We start from the raw sequence: 12,398 nt of genomic DNA on the forward strand, positions 1-12,398 counted from the left end.
CCAGCGTCCGCAGGCAGCTTGAGGCTACCGCCTCAGGCAATTACCTTATCTAACTTTCCGATCGTCTTCTCTGCGATCGTAGCGGAGCGCTCGCAGCCGCGACTCACTTCGCCTTGCCGTTTTGTCTGACAGGAGCATTTAACTCGCAAGTTAGAGCCTCAGCAGCAGTGGCTCATTAGACGGCTCAGACATTAGCAATGGAGATTCTGCTTCCCGCCCTTTTCAACGGCTGGCTCAAGTTCACGCCTAATTATCACAGGCTCCATTCCCCACTGGTTTCCCTTTTGGGGGACCGGGGCAGTACCTTCCCACTTTGTTCTCCCTGGGTTTAGCTCTCCCTTGTCTGGCTGACATTGGATAAGCAGGCTAATCATTAAACAGGCATTTCTTTGCAATTGCCTTCAGATCATTTCTTCGGAGTGAAACTACAAGTGCCATTTAAGTTGAAGGATGTTTGGTTTTGACAGGAATGGATTAGCTCAGATCCTGTATAGCTGGTTTCCCTTGTTGGGGACCAGGAATCCAGAGTTTTTCTCACTTGGAGCACTTGGGGGTTTCCCTTGTTGGGGACCCTTAGATACTGTTTACCATATGCACAGTTTTACATATAGATATAGGCACATGTATACATATACAGGTGTGTGTGTGTGTGTGTGTCTATATATATATATATATATAGACTTACTCTCCTGGAGGAGCGTTCTACTTTCAACCACAGGGGAAGGCATCACCCCAAACTACAATTACTAATAATAATACTAATAATAATTAATTAATTAAAAATTAAAGTCGGAGGCAAGAGAATCAGTCATCCACAATGGAAGGTGACAACGCCTTAAAAAAAAAAGCTCCAAGACAAATAAGTCCTGAGATAAGCCAGTGGGCCCCCAAAAGGCCTCTAAGGTGGAGGATAAGGATGCCCATAGACGGCACCTAGCTTTGGAAAGGCAATTGCAGAAACGAGCCAGGGAGGCAGACAAGATGGCTATGACACAACAATCTGCTCGATCCTTTGTGCATATGGGACATCAAACTCAGGTATTCTCCAATATTCCTAACATACCAGCCCAGAGCCTTCGGGAGGAGGTAGAATTTGAGGATCAGGATGTTCCCATGGAGGTGGGGTCGATCCATCAGATGGACTTGGGGTTGTCAGAGGCTGACCCACTAGAACAGGGAATGTTGGACGACGAAGGCCTCATTCCGGACCAACCTACTTTTTCTGGCCTTTTTCGTCCGTACCTCTTTAAATCCTTATTGTTCAAGGCAAAGAAAACAGGGTCTCAGGACGAATCCGAGGATCTAATATTCTCACAACTGGCTAATTAGGCAGAAAATATTCCTGTCCCTCGTATGTTTGCTAAATTAGTACAAAATCAATGGGCATCAGCAGCATCATACCCAGCCCCAACAGGGTACGATAAACGATATTATAATTTGGCAGCAGTTTTCAAATTTTTTCAAAACGCTGGAGGTGAATGAGCCCATTGTGGCACTGGCTTCTTCTTCAACCTTTCCCAACGAGGCCGAGGAAGCCCTGAGACCGGAAGAAAAGAAAGCAGAGTTGGCACTCCGTAGGGTGCACGTTCTGATGCCTGGGTCATGAGGGCAGCTACAGTGCCGTCCTTTTTTTACATGGTCCTCCCTCCAATGGCTCTTCCACTTGAGGGATATATTGCCGGTGTCAAATGTCAGAGCCCACCAGGACATAGCTAAAATTATTGCAGCAGCAGAATTCTCCACCGACACCACATTTAATGCAAATTCTCATCTAGGGCCATAGCATCTTACGTATCAGCACAGAGACTGCTATGACTCAGACATTGGCAGGCGGATACCAAGCATAAATGCAAGTTGGCATCAGCCCCAATATCGGGGGATAAATTATTTGGCAGTGTCTTGGAGCCCCTCCTTATAGAGAGTAGAAACAAGAAAAAGGTGCTTCCCCCTCTCTTTCAGAGGTTTAAAAACAGAACGCCCCAGTCGTTTAGAAGGGGTTCCTCTTGGCCCTACTATCAAGGCCCATACGTTCCCGGATCTCAGAGAACATCAGGCTACAGATCCAGTTTTAGACAGGATAGGTTTCTGCTACCTTCCCAGCGATCTGGAAGAGCCATTTCCAACGTCCAGATAAAGGTACTGCACAATGTTCTCTGATCGCTCTGCTGGTGGTCGGAAAACATGATAAACAAGGGGTGTCCTTTCAAGGAACCTTACAGGGCAACGATCATAACCAATGCCCAGCCCGGTAGGATGGGGAGCTCACTTCCAATCCCACACTGTGCAGGGAATTTGGACTATTTCCGAACAAGCACAAAGCATCAACCTGTTGGAGCTGCGAGCAGTTCACCTGGCCTTACGCAGCTTCTACCCCTTTTCCAATCACACCACGTTCTGGCCGTGACAGACAATATCACAACCAAAGCCCACGTAAACAGACAGGGGGGTACCCATTCCAAACTTCTGATGCTGGAGACGGCCAATTTGTTCAAAGGGGCCAAGGCCGATCTTTTTTCGCTCAAGGCAGAACACATAGCAGGGGCCTTAAACACACAAGCGGACTGGCTCAGCAGGGCCACGATAGATCAGGCAGAGTGGCGCCTATACCCGTCTGTCTTCCAGGAAGCAGTGCGGAGGTTTGGGCAACCAGTGATCGATCTATTTGCCTCTCCTCTCAACGCCCAATTGCCCCAGTATATTTCAAGGTACCCGACTCAGGGGGCAGAAGCCGTCAATGCCCCGCGTTGTCAGTGGCCTCCCAGACTTCTATATGCGTTTCCTCCACTCCCGGTAATACCCAGGTTGATCCAGAAGTTATTGGAGGAACGAGCGGAATTGATATTGGTCTCCCCTTACGGGTCCAGGCGAACGTGGTTCGCAGACTTACAGGACCTGTCAAGAGAACCTTGGAAAATTCCACCGTTGAAGGTTTTCCTCTCCCAAAGGCCGATACTTCACCTGAATGGCTCAGTGTAACCGTATGGAGGTTGAGCGGAGCCGTTTAAGGGCTCAACAGATTTCAGAGGATACTATTGCCACCATTCAAGCATCCAGACGGTCCTCAACAAATCATGTATACGAGGCCACGTGGTCCGCCTTCTGTCGCTGGTGCTAGGGGTCTAAGATCGACCCAACTGCCCCATCAATATGACAATTATTGGCCTTTTTACAGGAGGGGTTGACCAAGGGCCTATCTCCAAATACTTTACGCAGACAGGTGGCGGCTTTAGCCTTGGTGATAGCCTGGGTGACCTCTAGCCCACAGCGCACCATCCACATGTCTGCAGCTTTCTTAAGGGTGCTGCAAACTTGCGACCTCCTGTAATTCACCACTATCCCACCTTGGACCTCAACAAGGTGTTAACCGCACTTACAACTGGCCCGTTCGAGCCTTTAAGAACCGATAGTCTTAAATTCCTGACATATAAGGTGGCCTTCCTAATTGCAATCACATCAGCAAGTAGGATTTCCGAATTGGCGGCATTGTCAATGAGAAAGGACCTGTGCGTGTTTCATGCGGACAGAGTGATTCTCTGACTGGATCCATTGTTCACTCCTAAAGTAAATTCAGCCTTCCACAGAGCGCAGGATTTGGTGCCTCCAAATTTTTGTCCGAAACCATCTCATAGACTGGAGCATCAATGGCATCGACTTGATGTTCGAAGGGCCTTAAGCATCTATCTAGACCGCATGGCGGCATTTCAAAAATCTGAGGCTCTATTCCTATCCTCCATTTTAGGGCAAAAGGTGTTGATGACCATCAGTAGATGGTTGAGAGCCACCATAGCTAAAACTTATGAATGCCAGCCCATCTCAGTTCCTAAGGGCATTGCAGCCCACTCAACAAGGAGTGCGGTAACATCAGCAGCATGGGCCACACGGGCTTCCATAGATGAAATTTGCAGAGCGGCAACTTGGGCTTCACCATCTCCCTTTGTCAGAAATTATAAAATTGATGTCTATGCCTCAGCAGATGCTTCATTTGGCAGAAGAGTCCTGCAGAGGGTCCACAGAGTTTAGGAGTGGATTTCGATCCAGATGGAGTCCCTCCCTAAGGACAGGCCAAGCTTTGGTATGTCCCACTTCTGGATGCTCTGAACAGCTCATGGGAGAAAGGGCGTTGGTACTTACCTGATATGCCCGTTCTCTGTTAGCTGTGAAGAGCATCCAGCCCCACCCATTTCTTTCCGTCTGGTGGGGTTCCATTCCAGTCAGGGATCTAGATTAGGTGATGAGTCCCGGACTTTGGCACTCAGTCTTCGCAAAACTGGGGGACGCTGAGGAGGTGTCCCATGGAGGAGGAGGAGCGTCCCGGAGTTTTAAGCCCAGCCTTTCCAGAAGAGACTGAAGCACCTCCCACTTCTGGATGCTCTTCACAGCTCACAGAGAATGGGCATATCAGGTAAGTACCAACGCCCTTTTCATCACTCTTAACCAACAATGTATAACGTATTAATGTAAAACATGAGCACATACTTGTGGTCAGTCTTATTCATTCCTTGCTAAAGGAAGGCTGGAACTCACATAAGTTAAAGGAAAGGAGAAGCAACATGAAGCAATATTAAACATCAAACATATCCTTTTCTTAGTAATCTAACTTTCTGTATGTGGGAAGATAATGTGCCTAATTGGATAAAGCTGGAGTATGTTTCTAAATAAGCTAGGAATATGGATCTTATTTTAACCCAATATTTTTAGTCATTTTATTAACTAAATACAAATTGGCACCCTATGAGATGGGGTATTGCTGTCTGAACACTTATTACAACCATTTAATTGGCGAATCATTCAATAAAAACTGATAGTGTCTTTATGTGTAGTGGAAGCTGCCTTTATGGATATTTTACAATGATGCAGGTGTTTTAAAAACAACTGCTATAATTATTAGATTAATCATATTATCAAAGTTTTGAGCATATTATTTTAGCCAAAAATTATAGCAATATTCTGTCTTCTGGTTCCAATAATTAATGCACATACATGAGGTTTTCAGAACCATCACATGAAAAAAGAGACAAGCTTTCGGAAATGCAAATCTATACTAACTATACCATTTGAGTTTCTAATATATTGATCTATTGATTGTTTTTACACATTTTTGAATATCGATACACTAGTAATTAAAATGAAATTCCATGCAATAGTTAAAACCTTGATTATTTTAAAAATAATGTAATGATTTATACAAAACATGTTTTCAATAAATATCATTCCAAAATTAATAACTTGGTCATTACAAGCAGAAGCTACAAATGGATATTGGTTTACAATTATTTCCACCTGAATTCACCTAACCTAAACAAGGCTTTATTTGCATTAACTATAGTTACATATCAAATGCACCAAGCTATGGTACAAAAACCACATTTTCAAAATAAGCTATAATTAATTAGTTCAAAATCAAGCATAGCCCATTCTATTTTATTACAGAGAATCTAGGGAGGATTTTGAAAAATCTATGCGGATACATTCATCAGAACTATTTGAGAGAAACCATATTTGCATGAGAAACATACCTTGTTCCATAACAGCAAATTGGCCATATTGTTGGACTTTACCATGGAAAACAAAATCCTTGAAAACAGTTTATTTCTCATTGGAAGGTTTTACAGAGCCCCAACATGGCAGCTAGATACAAGTATTCTTGTAAAGACTGCTTGTGGTACCTGGCAGTTCAGACACTATTCGATTCTAAAAAATAATTACAATATTTTAAATACAATTAATTAGGGGGGTTGTCATGCTATTAAGCAAAGTAGCATATTTTAACATTATTTCGTAGATTGCACGCCTTGATGTTTCATAGGCCTAAAAGGCAGTCTTAAATAAAATACTAATAGTGAATTGGTCCTATGTTTCTAAATTCATCCAACTGCCCAGAGGTGTCTGCCTGCTTAGATAAAATACCAGAGTAAGCCAATCAAAACTCAGGCAAATATAGGCCTATTAACAAACAAGTCTAACATAACTTCAAATGTAAAAGAAGTATATATTTTAAACCAATAAAGGTCTACTTTAAATCAACAGGTCTATTTAGGTTCTGATTAAGTGAAATGTACAGAAAGGAGGCTGTTTTAATCTTCAAACTGGATTTTAATATGTTCTGCTGATGAATAGAGTGTCTTCAGCTGATTAGGTACACATAAATTCGATATAATACTTTTACAAATGATAAAATGTTTGCTCAGAGCAGTAGTTGTAGCTATCTAAGAATTAGGAATTATCTTGTTATACCTTGCACATTACCAAATTAAACAAAAAAATCAATAATACAAATTAAAGGCAAATAAGTATAAAATCACATCAGGAAATAAATCATTTGTCTTTAATCAGCAAATGTCCATTATAATATTGTAACTAAGGTGTTATCAGAAAATAATTAGAATTTTTATTTATTAAATTTATATCCTACCCCTCTTGCTATTATGGAACTCTGGTTTTAATTTGTACAAAATTACATTAAATATGACCCAAAACAAGATAGACATATGAAATAGAATAGGATCATATTACAGTAGTACAAGGTCCACAAATATCTAAATCAGGGGTTGCCAACCTTTTGGACCTCAGGGACCACCAAACTCATAATTTTAAATCCAGCAGACCAAAGACCCTGGGAAAATCCCCCCCCAAAGTCTGAGGAAAATTCCCCACCCCGTTTTCCTACCGATCATTCTTTATTTGGGATCACAGGATACTGTCTCCAGCTCCATTCTCAGGGGGAGAAAGAGAGAGAGAGAGAAAGAGAGGGAGGGAGGGAGAGAGAGGGAGACAGATAGACTTTTGGCTTCATGCAAGGAAAGCAGCAGAAGCAGCAAAAGTCTTTCTTTCTCTCTCCCAAACTCCGCCAGAAAGGAGCCTTTGTGAGACTTGTGCTAGCACAGCCTCTTGGAGCAGGATGCCTTGCAGGGTCCCAAAGACTCATTTCTGGGGGAGTTTGGGGGAGAGAAAGACTTGTGGTGCTTTCCTTGCGTGCAGCCAAAAGCAGAAGAAAAAAGCAGAAAGAAGCAGCCCAGTGGCCTGGCCAGGCCAGGCACATGGGACAAGTTCCCCCTTCTACCTCACTACCACATGTTGTTCGCAATGCAAGAAACGCAAGCCTTGTCTTCCCGTGGGCCATGTGGGCGGCACAGCCTTGTGTTCCCAGGCAGCCTGGATTAATTGCTTTGTGGATCATATTTCTTTGCAGATCACCAAAATTTTCTTGTGGTCCCTGGCCCACTGGTTGGTAACCACTGATCTAAATCACTGACAGACTTCAAAGGAAGTAGCAAATTAACAAAAATATCAGGATTATTTCTACATTTTTACAATAAATTGTACATTTTACAAGTAATTTATAATTTAGAAGATAAAGAATTGCTCATTGAAACATTAGTACCTAAGTATTTTAAAAATATGTTTGTATTAGTCCATGGACAGTAATCACTGTTTACACTTGTCAATTTTAATCATTAATCTAAATCTCTGGAATAGCAAAATACTGATTTTTTTAAGAATTCAAGCAACCCCAGGGATGAATTAGCATTAAAAAGAATGTAAAAGGAAAATCTTGTATGTTTATAAGGCAGTTGTATTATGAAAATAAATGATTAATAGGCAGCTTTTGTTAGACAAAAGTTAGCTAAAGGATTAATTTTTAATCTACTCAAAGAGTTATATTAGTTAAAATCTTTATAATGGTATAGATGGTATCAAAAGAACAGGTAAATAACCAATATGACTCTCTACTAGAAGGTGTTGTCTAATGAAAGGGAGAAAGGGAAATTTCTCACACTGCCTCAGTCTCATTCTTAAATCAGCAGCCCTGGAAAGGTGGTTATGGAATACTAAAAGTCTGTGACTGGAAGCTTCTCTTATTCAAGTGTCTATTAATGTAGAATCACTAAAGGGCTAACCAATGCTTTAAATATATTATTTAAAATACTAACATTTAAATTAAGAAAACAGAATTGAAATTGTTACTCAAGGGTCGCAAAATACATGACAAACTGGAATAATGACAGTCATTTCTAATGCACTGGATTTTTAAATACTAATATGGATTAAAAAATTTGTGACTCTTTTTATTCCACTCATAGAGCAAGTTAGATAAACCGAGGTTCATACTATTAATATACAATTTATGAAGGTAAAAATTAAGCATATTGAAAACCTTGCCCCTGGATACCAACTGTTGGAATTAACTCAGAGCAGCCATCCAAACTCCAAAAGAAGATGTCCACATCACCTTCAGCACAAACAAGATGTTCACAAGGCAAACTGTGACCATTCGATTCACAGGGCAACTATCTAAACACAATGCAGCCTTTCCAATGAATTTTCCATTTGAAAAAAAAAAAGTGTCTGGAAACAATACAGCACAGCAAAAGCTTTTGGTCAAACATGACAGCCGGTCTCCCTAATCTGGTTTCTTAAACGGGATCACCACTTCATTAGCTCTAAAAGCAAGGAAAACGTACAAACAGTGGCCCCACAGGACAGAATTGCGCAAAACAGAAGGAGTGAGGCCATGACAAGGCAATTTTCGCAGGAACTGCCACGCACACAAGCCCTCCAAAAGCTAACGTCGGTTCCCAGATGCGTGGAGGTTAACAGGAAACCTTCATCCTGGGCGTCAAATTTCCATTTTTTTTCTCCCTCGGGAACGGCTTGTTCCGCGTTTGCCGCAACGGAAATCACTCCCCTCCTCTCCCTCTGCCACCCCCACAGCATCTCAAAAAGCCATGTCCTGCCTCCCATTGCCACCAGCAAGGTCTCCCTCACCAATGCCACCATCCCACACACCCCGTCATCTTTCCCACACTTGTCTACGTCGCACAGCGGTACCTGGCAAGCCGTTCTAGTTGTGGCACAGCAGGACGATACCATCGCCCACGACGCCATCCAGCCGGCATCCTCACAGCCCAGCTAGCGACCTACCGAAAAAAAGCCCTTCCCGAGTATTACTCCTCCCAAGGATTACACACAACCCGAAATCAGACCAGGACTCAGCAAGGTATTCATTTAAAGCCAATGCTCTCCCCCCACTCCCCCCAAGCATAATCCGAAACGCGCTGAAGAGGTTTCCTCCAATGGGGAACGAAACGTTTGCAACCAAATCGCCAAGTTCGGAGCTCAAACCAACAACATACCTACCAACCCGAGCTACTAATAGTCAGACATTTCATTACTCCTCCCTCCCGAGGTCTCCGCTTCAAGAAACCTACCTTCACCACCGGCCGTGCCCTACCTGTTGGTATCGATATTGCCCATAAACTACTAGGAAGTTCCCCAAACTGACAGTTTCCGAAACTGCCGTTTCTCCCACCGTTGGGCTCTTCTCCTGCGCCCCAGACAGCTTCCCGTCTATTGAAAGCGTGCGCGCACACACATACACGCGATACACCACGTCTGAATGTCCCAAAGGCGCTCTCCCCCAGGCAACTGGACTTTCCGGTTTTTCTTTGAAGAACGTTTCGCTTCTTCAGCTTTTTGGATGAGAAGGCGAAACGTCTTCAAAGAAAAACTAGAAAGTCCAGTTGCCTCTTCATAAAAAGCACCTTTGGGACAACCACGACCCGGATGACTGAGAATCTCCACAGACATACAACGTCTGGATGTTGGCGAAAGAAACAGACCCGCCGCCGAACATCATTCGGGTTCCCCACCGCACATGTCATATCTAAAGCTGGATTAAAAACAAAAACCCGACCCCTTATTATCACGAGTCCACCACCCAGACGTCCATCTTTCAGGGGCTCCATTGCCACTCAGAGGCTCCCTTTCTACGGGCAAAAGGAACCCGGGGCGATGATCACCACCTGTTTCTCAACCCTCCAGGGAGCCTTCCCGACCTCCAATATACCTTATCGCCAAGCAATTAGAGGCACGCCAAAAAAAAAACCCTCCCCAAATCCTACCTTCTTTTTCACCTCACCTGCCGCGCCCGACGTCCGGGGGTTCAAAACGACTCGCGCTCCTCCCCACCCCGACCCCCGGCACCAACCGGAGGGATTACTACCTCCACAGCTGAGTACGATGCCTAGGCCCAGCCAACCGTCAGCTCAGCTCCCGCGAGAAGTGGATTGCCCTCGTCTGACGTTCGAACGCTCGCGATACTTCGACCAGAAAGAAGAAGTCAGGAAAAACCGATTTGAAATTTCCCCGGGGAAATCAGCTGATCTCTGCCGGCTCAATAACAAGCGGCTCGGATCCAAGTCGCCGTAGTGGGAGTTCTGCGGTTTCGTGGCAACGGCTTGTTTCTTAGCGCTGCCCTCGCGGGTCCAGGAGAAGCTGGAATCCTTGCTTTTTCGTCCTCGCGTCCCTTCCAGTAGTAGCAGCGCCAGCAGCGTCGTCTCCTTCTGGCACTTAGTCAGAGAACCGTCCTCGAGGTTGTGGCTCGGGATGAACGTCCGAACTGCCCTCGTTATATATTCAGTGCCGTTCGTCTATGGAGATTTCCAGTCATCCGGGTCATGGTTGTCCCAAAGGTGCTTTTTATCAAGAGGCAAATGGGCTTTCTGGTTTTACTTTGAAGACCTTTCGCTTCTTATCCAAGAAGCTGAATAGAACAGAATACTTTATTGGCCAAGTGTGGTTGGACACACAAGGAATTTGTCTTGGTGTAAATAATCTCAGTATATGTAAAAGAAAAGATACATTCGTCAAGAGTCGAGAATCATAAGTTACGACACTTAATGATAGTCATAGTGTACAATCAGCAATCAAATCATATTAGGAAACAGTCAATATAAATTGTAAGGATACAAGGACAAAGTTACAGTCATACAGTCACAAGTGGGAAGCGAAAGAAGAAGCAAAATGGCTTCAAAGAAAAACAAAGCCATCCTGGAGTTTAGAATAGAATATCAGAGTTGGAAGGGACCTTGGAGGTCTTCTAGTCCAACCCCAGTCGGAAAGCCCAGTTGCCTCTTTAAAAAATTTTGGTTCAGCACCTTTTCCTTCTGTGGTGGATCAAAAGGTGCATTCAGCTCCTCAGCAGCTTAAACCTAGATCGTCACAGCTTCTTCCAAACTAGAATCTATACCAGAGATAACTCTGGTTGATAAAATACCACGAGTAGAAAAAAAAAAGAAAGAAAGAAAGCAATCTGTTGCACAGTGGAGACATTCAAATTAAAGAACCAGCGGCAGATGGTGGTTTGGACACCTTAATGAAAAGGAGTCCAGTCCGCCCTTATTGAGAAAATCTGATTCTTTAGTGTTTGTTTAGAAAGAAACCTCATCAAGTTCCCTGGATTACAGTTCAGATTATAGGTTTGAATCCTGCATTTGATTGCTGAATCCATTGAGTTTCTTTATGGCTGGGCATGACCCCAAAAAGAAGAGCAGAAGTCAGAAGTCCATTTAGCAAGCACATGTAATATCCATGTGATAACATGGGCCACTGAGTTAAAAACAGGAAGCTACCTACCACGGTAATGTATTTTGCAAATCCAGATGTATTGTTATTCCAGCAGAAGAGATTCCATGTAGTTTAGGGTTGAACTATGGAATCCTTCACGGTCTCTGGGCTTGTTTGCTTGCAAGAATTTCATTATCTGATTAAGTCAGGACAGTGGGAATTTAAATACAATAGCTTGCTCTGCCAGTGTTGTGGGGGAAGGGGTGCTTTTCTCCTTGATGGTTACTGGATTAGAGTACTATTTTCTGCTCTATTAACAGTTGATTGTTAACACTAGACAAACAAATAGAAAACAACTCTAATCTGGGAATTACCAAAGACACACACACACACACACACACACACACCCCTTCACACCTTCCCTCTTAGGGCAAGCTGCAAACCCCACACTTACTAGTCCTGATATTACCTTGGATAATGTAATGTCTGCAAATAAGCAATTGATAATTTTATATTGTATTTTTAATACTGCTCTCAAATTATGCGTAAGTAAGTTGTGTGGTATTTCACATGCCTTTGCAGCTACAATAGTTCCTAGATCATAAATCATTTTTAAAAATGTTTTAAAAGCCTTCTGAAATCCATGAAGTCTGGTCAGACTTAGACATCCCAAGAAGGAACTGTTTGCTTCTGTGCTCAATGCTGTTAAAATTTAAACCAAAATCACAGTCAACCCTGTTCCAATCCTGTTCAACTTAGGTCTCAAGACCAAGCAGAAGAGTTAAACCTCCGTACTGAACTTATGCAGGGGTGTCAAACTGGTGACCCATGGGTGCATCAGGGTGCAGGTCATGTCCATCCCAGCTCCACGAAGGGGAAAAATGTTGCAATATGTCACATGACAGCAATGTGACCCGGCAAGTTTGACACCGGTGTTATAGAGCAAGGCCTCACTCCATTAGATAATTAATAGTCCGGGATTATTTGGGAGTGTTTGCAGTCTGATCCAGAAATTAAGTTTCTAGATTAAGACAACATTCTAAACCTTAAAT

The 12,398-nt window shown here is 43.3% G+C and overlaps 1 protein-coding gene across 6 annotated transcripts in view; it reads right to left on the reverse strand.

The window, feature by feature from the left end:
* The window catches only part of BTBD10 (BTB domain containing 10), a 29,491-nt gene extending 19,405 nt beyond the window's left edge, over positions 1-10,086 (reverse strand). The window contains exon 1 of one of the 6 annotated variants that reach the window (XM_026705765.2): positions 9,920-10,086. Coding sequence is in view for 2 of the 6 variants with exons in the window: in XM_087921152.1 (XP_087777278.1) it covers positions 8,830-8,897 (68 nt within the window). In the remaining 4 variants the exon portion in view is untranslated. Of the gene's footprint in view, positions 1-5,516; positions 5,692-8,829; positions 8,945-9,209; positions 9,415-9,902 lie in introns of those variants that run through there. The other 5 variants (XM_087921155.1, XM_087921157.1, XM_087921154.1 and 2 more) reach the window with 5 other exon arrangements.
* Between the last annotated feature and the right edge of the window lie 2,312 nt (positions 10,087-12,398).

Source organism: Pseudonaja textilis, chromosome 1 (assembly GCF_049901715.1).
Source record: "Pseudonaja textilis isolate UNSWEBS1 chromosome 1, rPseTex1.2, whole genome shotgun sequence".
Classification (NCBI taxonomy): Eukaryota; Metazoa; Chordata; class Lepidosauria; order Squamata; family Elapidae; genus Pseudonaja; species Pseudonaja textilis.